This window comes from Sturnira hondurensis, unplaced genomic scaffold, assembly GCF_014824575.4.
Source record: "Sturnira hondurensis isolate 20B ecotype Veracruz unplaced genomic scaffold, ASM1482457v3 Scaffold0000396, whole genome shotgun sequence".
NCBI lineage: Eukaryota > Metazoa > Chordata > Mammalia > Chiroptera > Phyllostomidae > Sturnira > Sturnira hondurensis.
Window position 1 is genome coordinate 7,096,685 of NW_028073027.1, and position 13,000 is coordinate 7,109,684.

The 13,000-nt window shown below is 44.4% G+C and overlaps 1 protein-coding gene across 1 annotated transcript in view; it reads right to left on the reverse strand.

The window, feature by feature from the left end:
* The window catches only part of PCOLCE2 (procollagen C-endopeptidase enhancer 2), a 64,953-nt gene extending 53,112 nt beyond the window's left edge, over nt 1–11,841 (reverse strand). The window contains exons 1-2 of the mRNA XM_037040308.1: nt 11,393–11,841; nt 10,277–10,385 (exon numbers count right to left, since the gene is read on the reverse strand). Coding sequence (XP_036896203.1) covers nt 10,277–10,385; nt 11,393–11,469 — 186 coding nt within the window. The 5' untranslated portion in view covers nt 11,470–11,841. The remainder of the gene's footprint in view (nt 1–10,276; nt 10,386–11,392) is intronic.
* Nucleotides 11,842–13,000: the final 1,159 nt, after the last annotated feature.

A 13,000-nucleotide genomic window follows, 5' to 3' on the forward strand; every position in this document is an offset into this window, starting at 1 on the left:
TAGCTAAATAACAAAAAAGTTGCCACAATGCCTTGAGCTTAAATGCGACTGATTCTATTCATTGTTAAAGTTCTCCCGATATTCATGTAAAGGTCTTGACTTTCTGGCCCTTCCACATCATTTACTACAGAGCTAAAGGTCCTCAATAAGTGTCAAAGTTTAAGCTGCTGGAATGCTTGCTGATTTTCCCCAAGCCCAATTTATACTGAAACTAATAAATGAACTCTTTAATACTTGGCTAATGTCTGTACCTAATTTTTTTAAATAAAAGAGATATAATAATAAATACCTTGTAATTTCAAAAACAATTTCCAACAACAGGACCAGATACCTGGATTATCTCATTTTAAAACTGTCTTGGAAATTATGCCCAGCTTTAAATCTGGGAACGGAATCATTCGCATCAATCTCTGCATACTGATTGTTGTTTGTGCTGGGTAATAACAGCGGTCGCCTAACATGTTCAGACGTGACATTTGGTTTTAACTTCTGGAACCAATTTGAAATAACGACTCTTCCATACCTATTAGAGGGGAGTTTACAGAGGTTCTCAGCTCCAAGTCCTAATTCGCACAGTTGTTATGAACGGGTTCGGCCGGCCCCCCTCAGTCGGCCACACTGTTTGTAGCCCAAGTCAAACTCTCAATAGAGTTGCTTTCACAAGGTATTATTTTGCTACCATGAACTATTTTTCTTTTTTAAAAAATTCTGTCAAATCATCAACATGAACCTCTCCTTCTACTATGGGAGTATAAATGCACAAATTATGGATGAAAAGACCAAGGAATAGAAGTTTGGGGCATTTGCCAAGTTTGCAATGAATTTATAATGAAATCATTAACGGAATGCTGATTTTTTTTAAACACCAGAAATTACTGGCGTACAATTCTGGAGGCTGGAAGTCCAGGATCAAGATGCCGACAGGGTTGGTCTCCAGTGAGGCCTGCCTTCCTTCGTGACTGGCAGATGGCTGCCTTCTCACTGTGCCCTCACATGGCCTCTCTTCTGTGCCCCCGCCTGCCTTGTGTCGCTTCCTCTTCTCACAAGAACAACAGTCCCATTAGGTTAGGACCCCTGCCTCACAACCTCATTTAATCTTTTAAAAAAATATTTTATTTATTTATTTTCAGAGAGAAGGGAAGGGAAGGAGAGAGGGAGAGAAATATCAATGTGTGGTTGCCTCTCATGTGTCCCCTGCTGGGAACTGGTCTGCAACCCAGGCATGTGCCCTGACTGGGAATTGAACCGCAATCATGTGGTTCGCAGGCCCTCACTCAATCCACTGAGCTCATTTAATCTTAATTACCCCCTGAAAGACCCTGCTCCAAATATAGTCTCACAGATGTTAGAGCTTCAACGTATGGATTTTGGGGGGAAATAGTTCAGCCCAAACCACAAGGATTTTTTAACAGGGAAAGAAGTTGGCAGGGTCAAGTCAAGGAACATGTGTAAAGGACCCATGGACAAGGCCAACAGTCACAGGAAGGATTGAATGTGAAGGGTAGGGGGCAGGGCTTGGGAGAGTAATGGCGGGGGCGGGGGAATGGGAACAACTGTAACTGAGCAACAATAAAATTTTTTTTAAAAACATGAACACAATACCATTATCATACCTAAAAATAGTAACAATAATCTCTTAATATCAAATATTTACTCAAAGTTCAATTTTCCTCAATTGTCATATATTTTTATAATAGCTTCAAAATTTTTATCTTATTGAACGTCTATGGGAATAGCTTGTTTTATCCTTAAAAACTATCAATAAGTGTCCATTTATTGAACACATAGTACATAGTCAGTATTGTTCTAAGAACAATGAGGAGCTAAGAACCCATGTAGGGAAATGAGGTCAAGTAGGTTGGATTGGGCCATGTTGCAGAGGGTATTAAAACTCATAGCAGAGGAGTTTTGACTTGACTTGGTTGGAAATGGATAACGTTTGAAAATGTTTGAGCTTTTAGGTGGCAAGATGAACTTCCATTTTTCCAGTGGATGGCCACATGACTGTGGCAATTTCCTTGACCTCTACACAGAATGGTGATCTTGCTGCTGGGTGCCTATGCAGCCAAGAAGGCAAGCCTGTTGGGCTTTCACTCATTCCCCACTCTGAGCCTGGGGAACACATCATCCCAGGCAGCCCCCCATGCTCACAGAGCCTTCGTATTCATCTGTGTGTCTCCAGCACCTGACATGGTGCCTGGTGAACTTTCTGTAAATGGGCTTTGCCTGCGTAGCAGTGACCTACATCACTGTGATCTTGCTGACAATGACCCATCCTCCCTGACTTCCTTTAGGGACCTCTGAGACCTCCTACTGTCTTTTGCACATGGTGCACACAGTTCTGCCCCTTTGCATGTGCACACCCAGGAGGAGGGCCACTGTCATAGAGGGAGGGGCCCAGATGTTTGTATGCCGATACTTGGGAGCTCATTTCTTGTTTCAGGGCTGGGTATTGGTGGTTATTGGTTCTCATCCTAAAAACCGGGGTGCCTTTTGTCCCAGCCCAATCCTATTATCCTTGCAAGCTTCTTACAAGAAGATCAGACACCATTTTTAAAGGATTATACGTATCTTTGCTGTCAAATTATACTTAACTGTTGCCTACATTGGTAAACTAGGTATTTTATGCAGAAGCCCTTAGGTTACAGTCTTGAAAATCAACAGGAAACTAAGAAACCCTCAGCTCCATCATGGATTGCAAAATACTTGATGATTTCTTAACTCTCAAATTACCTGATTTAATCTGATTTTTGAGGACACAAGCAGCAAAATTAATGAATAAAACCTGAAACTATATGAGGTCACCAAAAATTGGTAGCCAGCCCTACCCGGCCAGGTGGCTCAGTCAGTTGGAGTGTCAGTCCATGCACAGAAAGGCTGCAGGTTGGATTCCTAGTCAGGGCCCACACCTAGGTTGCAGGTTCAATCCCTGGTAGGGGTGTATGTGGGAGGTAACCAATCAAAGCAGAAGTACAACTTCTGCAAAGCAGAAGTACAACTAAACAGCACCAAGCATCTTCACCCCCAACATATCTTTTCATGAGTAAAAATTTACCCTCAAAATGCTCTAGAATAGCACTGTTGAAAGGACATTTTTGTGATGATGGAAATATTCATATTATATACTGTCTGATATGGTAGCCACTACCCACATACAGCTACTGAGTGCGTGAAATGTGGCTAGTGTGACTGAGGAATGAAATTTTTTATTTTTACTTTAACTTTTAAATGTAAATAACCAGTGTAGATAGTGTATTAGACAATACAGCAGTCTAAGAAATCACTATGAAAAATGTAAAGTACTATATACGAAGGACAAATCTAAATTTCCAGTCTGTGTGCTATACTCCTATACCAGAAAGTCCGACACCACGGGCTGAAAGTTTGGGCATGACAACTACTACTGACCTTTCTCAAAGCACACAGATGTCAAAATCAGACTTTCCCTGATCCCCTACTGATAAGAGTTTAATAAAAACTATTTGGTGGTGAAAGTCACCTTGCTGGAACACACTTCCACTCTGGAAGAACCAAATGGGAGGCAGGGAAATGGTGAGAGGCAGGCTATTTCTCTGGCTACGCAAGACCCCTTCATCTTGAGGGGTTTCTGTGATGTTTTAATAAAAGTGGTATTGAATTGCCCAGTGAGCATGCTATTCTAGGTTTACTGACTGCAGGGGCAGGAAAAAGGTACTAGACTGGATGGACCAGCTTTGGGAACGCCTTCCTGACAGCCTTGGACGAGGACAAACCACAGCACAGCCCTGGGTGGAGCCTCTGCAAGCGACCGTCCAGAGCCAGGCCCATCCAGCCTCTCTGCTGGTGCCGCTAACTGCTTCCAGAGCTGCTGAGACAGCTGTCATAGGCAGATGCCATGTCCGTTCATTTCCTCTGTTACCGCCCTTGTCCACTCCACCGGCTTCTTTCTCCTCAGTAACACATTAGCTTCCCAGGTGGTCTCCCTGATTCCATTCTTAACTCCCTATGAGTCATCCTCCGCGCAGCAGCCAGAATACTCTTTTACAATCAGATAGACTAGTCACTACCCCGCATCCATGATTTCACTTTCCATGGCTTCTGTTACTCACGGTCAACTGTGGTCTGGAAATATTAAATGGGAAATTCTAGAAATAAACAATTCATAAGTTTAAATTGCTCATCTTTCCGAGTAGCATGATAAAATTTCACTCCATCTCACCCAGGATGTGAATCATTCCTTTGTCCAGCATAACCACACTGTACATACAATACAATAAGATATTTTGAGAGAGGGACCACAATCACATAACTTTTAATAGAATATATTGGTATAATTATTCTATTTTATTATTAGTTATTGTTTTTAATCTCTTACTCTGCCTAATTTATAAGTTAAACTTTACCACAGGTGTGTATGTATGAGGTCTGTCCTGAAGGTATCCAGCCATGTAATATGAAAAATAAAAACATTTATGGAGGAAGATACAAGAAACATTGTACATAGGACAATGACACCTCAGTCCCCTTCAAAGTAGGCATGTTGGGACCTCCCACAGTTCTCCCAATCGCCATCAGCTGCCCCATTGTATTTTCCTGTATCTCACTGATAGTCTGAAATCTCTTCCCTTTCAAAAGTGACTTTAGTGTTAGGAAAAGCCAGAAGTCACAGGGTGCCAAACCTGGGCTACAAGCGGGGCTGAGTCACCTGGGTGATTTGATGTTTCAGCAAAAACTGCACAAGACGTGATGCATGAGCAGGCGTGTTGTTGTGATGAAGCTGCCCATCACCAGTTGTCCATGGCTGTGGCTTCTAAATCACCCAAATAGTTTCCATGGAGGAATGTTCAAGCTTAATGAAAAATCTGATGCAGATGTGCTGCTCTACTTGCTATGTTATTTTGAGTGTGATGGCCACACAGTGCACACACTCACTCAATGGTGTCTGCCACCCCCACTGACTAGTACAGTGAAGTCATCATTGTGCACTCATGCACATTCCAGTCGACTCTCCTTGGCTGCCAGGTTACATCAATATCGTACTAACTGTTCTCCTTATGTTAACAGTGGCTGGACTTTTTCCAGACAGGCTTCATATGCACAGGAAAAAGTTGTATTTATAGGGTTCAGTACTGTCCTCAGTCTCAGGCATCCACTGGGGACCTTGGAATGCATCCCTCTCGGACGAGGGGGCTACACTGTAATCTCATCCCTCTGTTTAAGTCTCTAGTGGATTCCTGCTCAAAATAAAATTCAGACTTCTTCTCAAGAGGGCCTGCCGGTCTCTGCTCACCTTTTTAAATTCTCCTCCCACTGTGCCCCCTGTTCATTCTGTCCCAGCCATGCTGACCAGCTGTTCTTTAGACAAATCAAGGCTCTTCACACCTCAAGACCTTTGCACTTGCTGGTCTATCGGCCTAAAGAGAAACCGGCTCCTCCCCAGACTTTCACACGACTAGCTTCTCCTCACTCAGGCCTCCACGTCAACGTCACCTGCTCGGAGTGGCCTCCCGGGACAGGGCCATCTGAACCAGTACCACAGCCAGTCTCTGCTGCTGCTCTGCTGTGCGTGTGTGTCTGCAACTCTCCCACGGCGCACTCTAGGAACTACAAAACCCACTTTGAGTGCACAATTCAATGATCTTTGTGTGTCAAGTTGTACGACAATCACTGTGAGTCAGTTTCGAAACACTTCCATCCTCTCAACACCATGAGCCTTCCCGACCATTTACTGTTGATCCCATAATTCTCCTGTGTACTAGGCAACTGTAATCTACTTTTACATTTCTACAGATTTTCCTTTCCTGAACATTTCATGCAATGGAACTGTAGAACGTCCCATCACTTTATTTTATTTTAAATATATTTTTATTGTGATAAAATATACACAAAACTTACCATTCTAACCATTTTTAAGTGTACGGCTCAGTGACATGAGTACATTCATACTGCTGTGCCACCAATGCCACCAGCCACATCCAGAACTTTTCTGTTTTCCCAAACTGAAACTCTGTCCCCACTGAACACCAACCCCCACCCTCCCTCCCTGAGCCCCTGGTGGCGGCCATTCCACTTTGTCTTCATGGCCCGACTGCACTAGGCACTCCACCCAGGTGGAATCCTACAACACGCACTGTTCGTGACTGGCTTATTTCACTGAGCATAATGTCTTCATCCGCATTGTAGCAGGTGTCAGAATTTTCTTACTTTTTAAGGCTGAATAATGTTCTTTGTATGTCTATACCGTATTTTGTTTATCCCTTTGTCTGTGGACAAATACTTGCACTGTTTCCACCTTTCAGCTATTGGGAATAATGGTGTTATGAACACGGACACACAGATATCTCATCAAGTCCTTGCTTTCCCTTCTTGGGGGACTATACCCAGAAGTGGAATTGCTAAATAATATGGTAATTCTATGTTTAATTTCTTGGGAAATCTCCCTACTGTTTCTGCAGTTACACCAGCAATGCACAAAGGTTCCAATTTCTCTACATCTTTGCCAAAGCCTATTTGGTTTTTGTTTTTCATAATAGCCTTCCTAATGGCTGTGAAGCAACATCTATCCTATTTTTAGAATGCGTTTACCAATACTTGATTTTCCCGTTCAGTTGTTTTTTAAACATCAATGGCCTGTCTCCTTAACTGAGCTGCATGAAGGCGAGGAGCTTGGCTGCCTTGTTTGCCACCATAGTAACCTCGGCAGTGCCCAGCACCCGGCACCCAGTGCACTGGGTGAGGATCTTGGGGCTACCGGCTTAGCTCTACCACAGTGCTCGTCCTTTCATCGCCCCTGTGGTCTGCAGGAGCTGGGGAGCTCCCTTCTGCCGCCCTGGCAAACCACAGGACCATGAAGATGTTTACAAATTGGTGCTATTCCTTGTGAAACACAAAGAAAGAAAGACGTTGTTACATTGAGACCTGAGAGCACCCGTGGCCTTGTGAGAGTTCTACTGAGGCCGTAATTAAACCCAAGAGAAAGTGCTGGGCTCCTCTGAAGTTCTTGGTAGTTGCTCATATGCAAACATAAAAGAGGCAGCCCCTTGAAACAGAATAAACTCAACCAGCTAAAAGTTAAAACTACAAAGGCTTTAACTAGGAAAGCAAATTGTACAGTCATTTCTTCTGTATTAACTGTTTTCAAAAGACTTTTTTTTCCCAAAACAGGCTGGCATTTATTTCTCAATTTCACACCATAACTAATATGTCATCTGCCTGTTTCCCTTTCTTTCCACAGTAAAAGCAGACCTGAATTTCTCAGCTCCCTTGCTGCTAGAAGTGGCCATGTAAGTGAACCAACCAATGCCCTTACAGGGAGGAGGTATGCCCTTCTCTTCCTGTTAGTTGGCTGGAACATGAACACAATGCCTGGAACTTAGGCAGTAATCTTGGACCAGGAGGTGGCAGGCAGAGCAGGAAGAGAGAACGATCCTGGGTGCCTAGTGACTGGGGTGCTGCCACACCACTCCTGGGCTGCCGACCTTTTGTGTGAGAGAACCAAACCTCTGTTTGAGCTGTCACTATTTCAGGTCTCTGTTACTGGAAGGTGACTTAGCCCAAACTCAGACAGAACTGCTCCCATAAGATTATAGGAGAACCCAAGCACAGAACAAGGTCATTAAGATACACATGACAACATAGACAGTTCCCTAAAAGTCTGTGTTGTTCTGAGCTGGTGCCAAGCCCACTGTGGTGAGGGGGTGGCAGTGATCTGCCATTCTGGGACAGAAGACAGGACAACCCAATAGCAGTAATAATGGGGATAATGAAAACTCAGACATTAATGGCTAACATTTATTGCGCACTTATTAGAACCCAAACACTGCCAAAGGGCTTTACTTGTATTATCTCATTTCATCTTCATGACAATGCTGAGTTTTAAAGAAGATGAATCCTGATCACACAGCTTGAGTGACAGAATGAGAATTTGAATCTGGGGACATCTGCTTGCTAAGCCCCCATGACTTAGATGGCATCCAAGTGCAGCGCCCACGGCACTGCCTCTGCCCGGCGAAAGGCGAGGCAGCCAGGCCTCTCCCGAGGCACGCCACTTCTTTCCCGAGAAAAGCCTTCATGGGACACCACCCAACCCCAATCAAAGTCTGATGCCACACCAACAATGTCTCATAAGACCCCAAAAAAGAGCCAGCCGTGAATTCCTGCTTGTTAGGCACGTGAGGCCTCTCAGTCGTTAAGTTTCTTGGATCATTTTTACCTTATAGCCATTTAATTCCAATGGAAACACACTATGATATGAAAACCAGACTGTTGTTATGTTTTTTTTTCAGAGCCTTCCTTCACATTTATGCCAATATCAATATTTCAGAGCTATTGTCTATGATTTATGCTGTCCAGGTCCCATGTGTTGCAATAACATAATGAAATCTGTGCCAGTTAATCAGCTAGTTGATATTAGACAGGAGGGCATCAATGCATCTAAGAACCATGGTTTACATCAATGCCTGTCAAATGACCGGTGGGAATGCCTCATTGCAAAATAGGTTTCATTGTACATAAAGTCAGACTTACCAAATGTTTGACCCAGTTGTTTTATACAACTGTTCTAGGCCTCGGTTTCCCCATCTATAAAATGGGGGTAATAATGTTACTTTCTTAGAGTGATGTGGAGCATTCAGTGAGATTGTGCTTGTTAATTACTTGGCATGGTGCCTGGCACAGAGTAAGGGCTCAATAAGAGGTAGCTATTTTTGCCCTGGTTGGTGTGGCTCTGTGGATTGAGCACTGGCCTGAGAACCAAAGGGTTACTGGTTCAGTTCCCAATCAAGGCACATGCCTGGGTTGTTGGCCAGGTCCCCAGTAGGGGGCACACAAGAGGCAACCACACATTGATGTTTCCTCTCCCTCTCATTCTCCCTCCCTTCTCCTCTCTCTAAAAATAAATAAAATCTTCAAAAGAAAAAAAAGAGGTAGCTACTTTAAAAAATCATAACCTGTGGGTGGCACAATCTGAATGAATAAATGTCTCAGTGAATCAATGTGTTCAATTACCAAACAACTTCCCAACAACCAAAGGATGAAGGAGAAAATAGTCACTACGGGAGGCTCAGTTGGTTAGAACGTAGCCCCAATTTGCCAGTGTTGTGAGTTTGATACCCAGTCATGACACATACAGGAAGCAACCAATGACTGCATAAATAAGTGGAACAACAAATTGATGCTTCTCTCTCTTTCTCACTCACTCTCTCAAATCAATAAATAAAAATCAAAGAAAATAGTCACTACTATGTTGAATGAAAAGAAGACTCAATCTAGCTGACTCTAAATTCAGACAATTTTTTAAAAGCTGCATGGCTGTAAACCCAACACCTTATCTTAACTGAGCATCATTTTTGCCATTACTAACCAGCTAGGCATTTTATTGAACTTTGTTTGATATTTAATCACCAGTTATTTTATTCTCACTTTTTTGCTAATTTATTTATTTTTGTACATTCAATATTATTTTTATTAGTGTCAGGTGTACAGCATAGGGGTTAGACAGTCATACACTTTACAAAGTATTCACCTGGTATTTCCAGTGCCCACCTGGCACCATCCACAGTTATTACAATATTATTAACTATATTCCCTATGCCATTCTCTCTACCCCTGTGACTATTTTGTAACTACCAGTTTGTACTTCTAATCCCTTCACATCTTCACCCAGTTACCCAACTCCCCTCCTCTCTGGCAACCCTCAGTCTGGTTTCTCTATCTATATGGGTCTGTTTCTGTTTTGTTTGCTCACTCATGTTGTTCTTTAGATTCCACATATAAATCTATTCTTGTTCTTAAATTGTTTTTTAGTGATGGTTTCACATCAGGGATACTAACTGGGATTTTTTTTTCTTTTTCTCCCCTCTCTCCCTCACCCTTTTTTCTGTAAGGGGTGGAAAGCAGCCAGGAATAAGCACTCCCTTTGATCTATTCCCCACGGGAGACACCTATGCAAGGCACAGGCAACAAAAAGCTTCTAAGAATTCTTAGCACAGACCTTTGACTGAAAATAGCTTTAATTTTTAATCCATAAAACTCAACTGAGTCAGGCTGGGCTTTCAGAAACACATCTGCTGTAAGAATTTATTCCTTCAAGTTTTGTCTTGCACCCTTTCCAACCACTAATGCAGGATACCACTTGTTCTATTAATAAAAAATCTCCAAAATAGTTGAGGTAAATCCAACATCTCTCTATCAGGCATTTGCCTCTACCCCAAATCTTGATCTCAGAGGGAAAAAGCAGCAGTCTTCAGTTGTTCCTAATACCCACTTCGAGGAGAACACTCGTTTAAAATATGCTTACTGTGATCTTCCAAGTGCATTTGCTATTTGGAGGGTACACTCCAGGGAAACCTTCGCTGCCAATAAATCCAGACTCTCCAGTAAAAACACCACCACATGTGAAAACAGGTCTGGGAAATAAAAGAGAAACAATTTGAAACATGTCAACTTCAGAAAGGTGGAGTCTATTAATATGGATGAATTAATACTGATTAATAAGTGCCTGCACCATATAAGGGAACTGAAAGCTCAGTAGCCCTTAGAATATTATAATTATAGCCTGGTAAACCTTCTATCCAGCTGCCACCTGTCTCATAACGACACAAGATCAATCGTTCTGTCATCCATCCACCCATCCACCCAGCCAGCCAGCCAGCCATCCACCCATCCACCCATTCACCCACCTACCCACCAACCCATCCAGCCAGCCACTCATCCAGCCAGCCACCCATCCATCTGTAACCAAGTAGTCCTCCATGTAGTGGTAAAATCTGATAGGAAAACAGTAAACGGAAAATTTAACTAGTGAGAGAAAAGTTGACTGCTAGGCTGTGTGAGGTGCGTGGTTAAAAGACAGATAAGCAACAACTGGTCAACACAAAAAAGTTTTAATTTCCCAGACTTTGAGAGATGCCTAATTCTTCTCCCCTTTCCTGAAAATCGCTGGGCACTGGCAGAGCCTGCCATTGGAACAGGAGGTGTTAGAGAAGATGCCAAGGTTGGTGGGTGGGTCCCTGTGGCCCAGATGCTGGTGAAGGGTTAAGTGTCTGGAAGCAGCTCGCTAGGCGCCAGGCGACTGGAGATTTTCTCTAAGCTTAGGTCTTTCTCCAGAGGAAAAAAGAGAAGTAAATCTAAGTCCATATATTTGGGCCCTAACATTTTCCTCCGCCCGCATCAACACGCAGGGAGGAAAGACCTATGTCAGATGACGCCCTCGCCACGTGGTGGCCGGGCGGGATGGCCCTCGGGTGTCCAGGGATGGGGGCAGCCGGGAGCCCCGTGGCCCCCTGCGGTCCAAGAGCCTGGGGACAGCCCACGGCAAGGACCTCGGGTACCCTGAGCGGACTGAGTGAAGCTGAGTGCGAGGCTGCCCGGACAGAGCGAGGGAGGAAGGAGGGAGCTGGGGGCGCGTTATTACCTCTCCGGGGGCTGCTGCCTCGACAGCTGGGCCGCCAGCAGTAGGCCGAGCACAGCCCAGGCGCCCGCGCCGCCCATGGCCAGTGGAGACGCTCGGGGCTCGCCCACCCTTCACACGCCGGCTCGCACCCCCAGGCTCACAGCCCGGTGCACGCTGGAGACTTACTGGTGCGCGCAATCTGACCCGCGCGCGCACACACAAACACACACAGGGCGCACAGACAGGCGCGCGCAGCCGTGGCAGCCCAGGTATCCGGGTGTGAGCAGCCGGCGGGGTGGGGGCGCTTTTAAAGGCGAGTGCGGTGCAGCCTGACTCGAAGTTTCATTTCCCCGAGGAGTAGTTGGCAGCCACTCGCCACTGCTGAATATCGCGTTTGTTCTCGAGGACCGGAGGGGCGGCTCCGAAGACTGAGCCGCCTCCTCTCCAGGGGCGGGTGGGCGTCTCCTGCCCGGCACCTGGGACCCACAGCCCGGTCACGTCCTCCCCGCAGGCCTGTGGGAAAGATGATGGGGGAATGAACTCCCATTCCCCCACCGCAGCCATTGGTACCCAAAGCATCTCAGGGATGGGGGTGGGGTGGGGTCATAGTTTGCTCTGGGGAGTGTTTTTCCCTAGTTGCTTTTAAATAAAAAGTATTAGGGCCTGCTGGAAAACCTGGGGTTCCTCCTTTATTCCTGTTCCCTTCAAACAGCCACATCGAAGGCAAGAAAAGGGAAAACAGAAGAGGAATTTGATCGTATTTCAGCTCCGGCTCTTACAGTCTTACTTGAATATCTGTCTGTCTGGAGACTCTTCTTTTCTCGGGGGTATGAAAATCTGGAGAGAGTGTCTGTGCGGGGATTTAGAAACGCGATTTCGGCCAAGCACGTTGTGTGAGCGAATTGTCAGCAACTCTGTCAAACTATGGGCTCAGACCAGAGCCCTGCATCCCGCCCTCTCGTGTCAGGTTCTGAAAAGGGTGTCTCTTCGCCGGAGTCTCTCTGAGAAGACCCTCACCAACAACTTCTTTCTGTGGGGTGAGGCGTAAAGATCTACAGAGAATTTGTTTTTCTGAGAGCAATCCCAGCTTTGTGAAATCGAGGCTTTCCTTAAATTACAGAAAAAGAATTTTACATCTTTATTTTGTTAAGTGCTTCCCAATAACTAGGGATTAATAAAAGAAAAACAAGAAGAGAATGGGTTTGTTGAGATGCTCAACAACCATAACATGGCAAGAGGGATGTAGCTGAATTTAGATGCCTTGTTTCATACAGAAATTAAGCATTAAATTAGTACTTATCAAGACTCCATTTCTAATAATAAGTTACAATATGAAGAACATAAACAATGTTGGCAAGGAAATAAGTAAACACTAGCCACTGGGAATAATTTGACTTTCAACAGCGGGGAAACCCAGCAGCCAGTAGTGGGAACCAGAATCTCCCTGTGGAGTTTACATTATTTTATTATTTTTGAAAAAGAGAAGGAAAAAAAAACCAGCCAGAACTACAACTTTTAAACATTTTTCTAAAGGCACCACACCCTGTATGACATTAAAAACAAAACAAAAAAAAAAAGGATTACAGAATTTGGCAAAGTACTTTATATGCTGAAACCTACTCCCTCAAA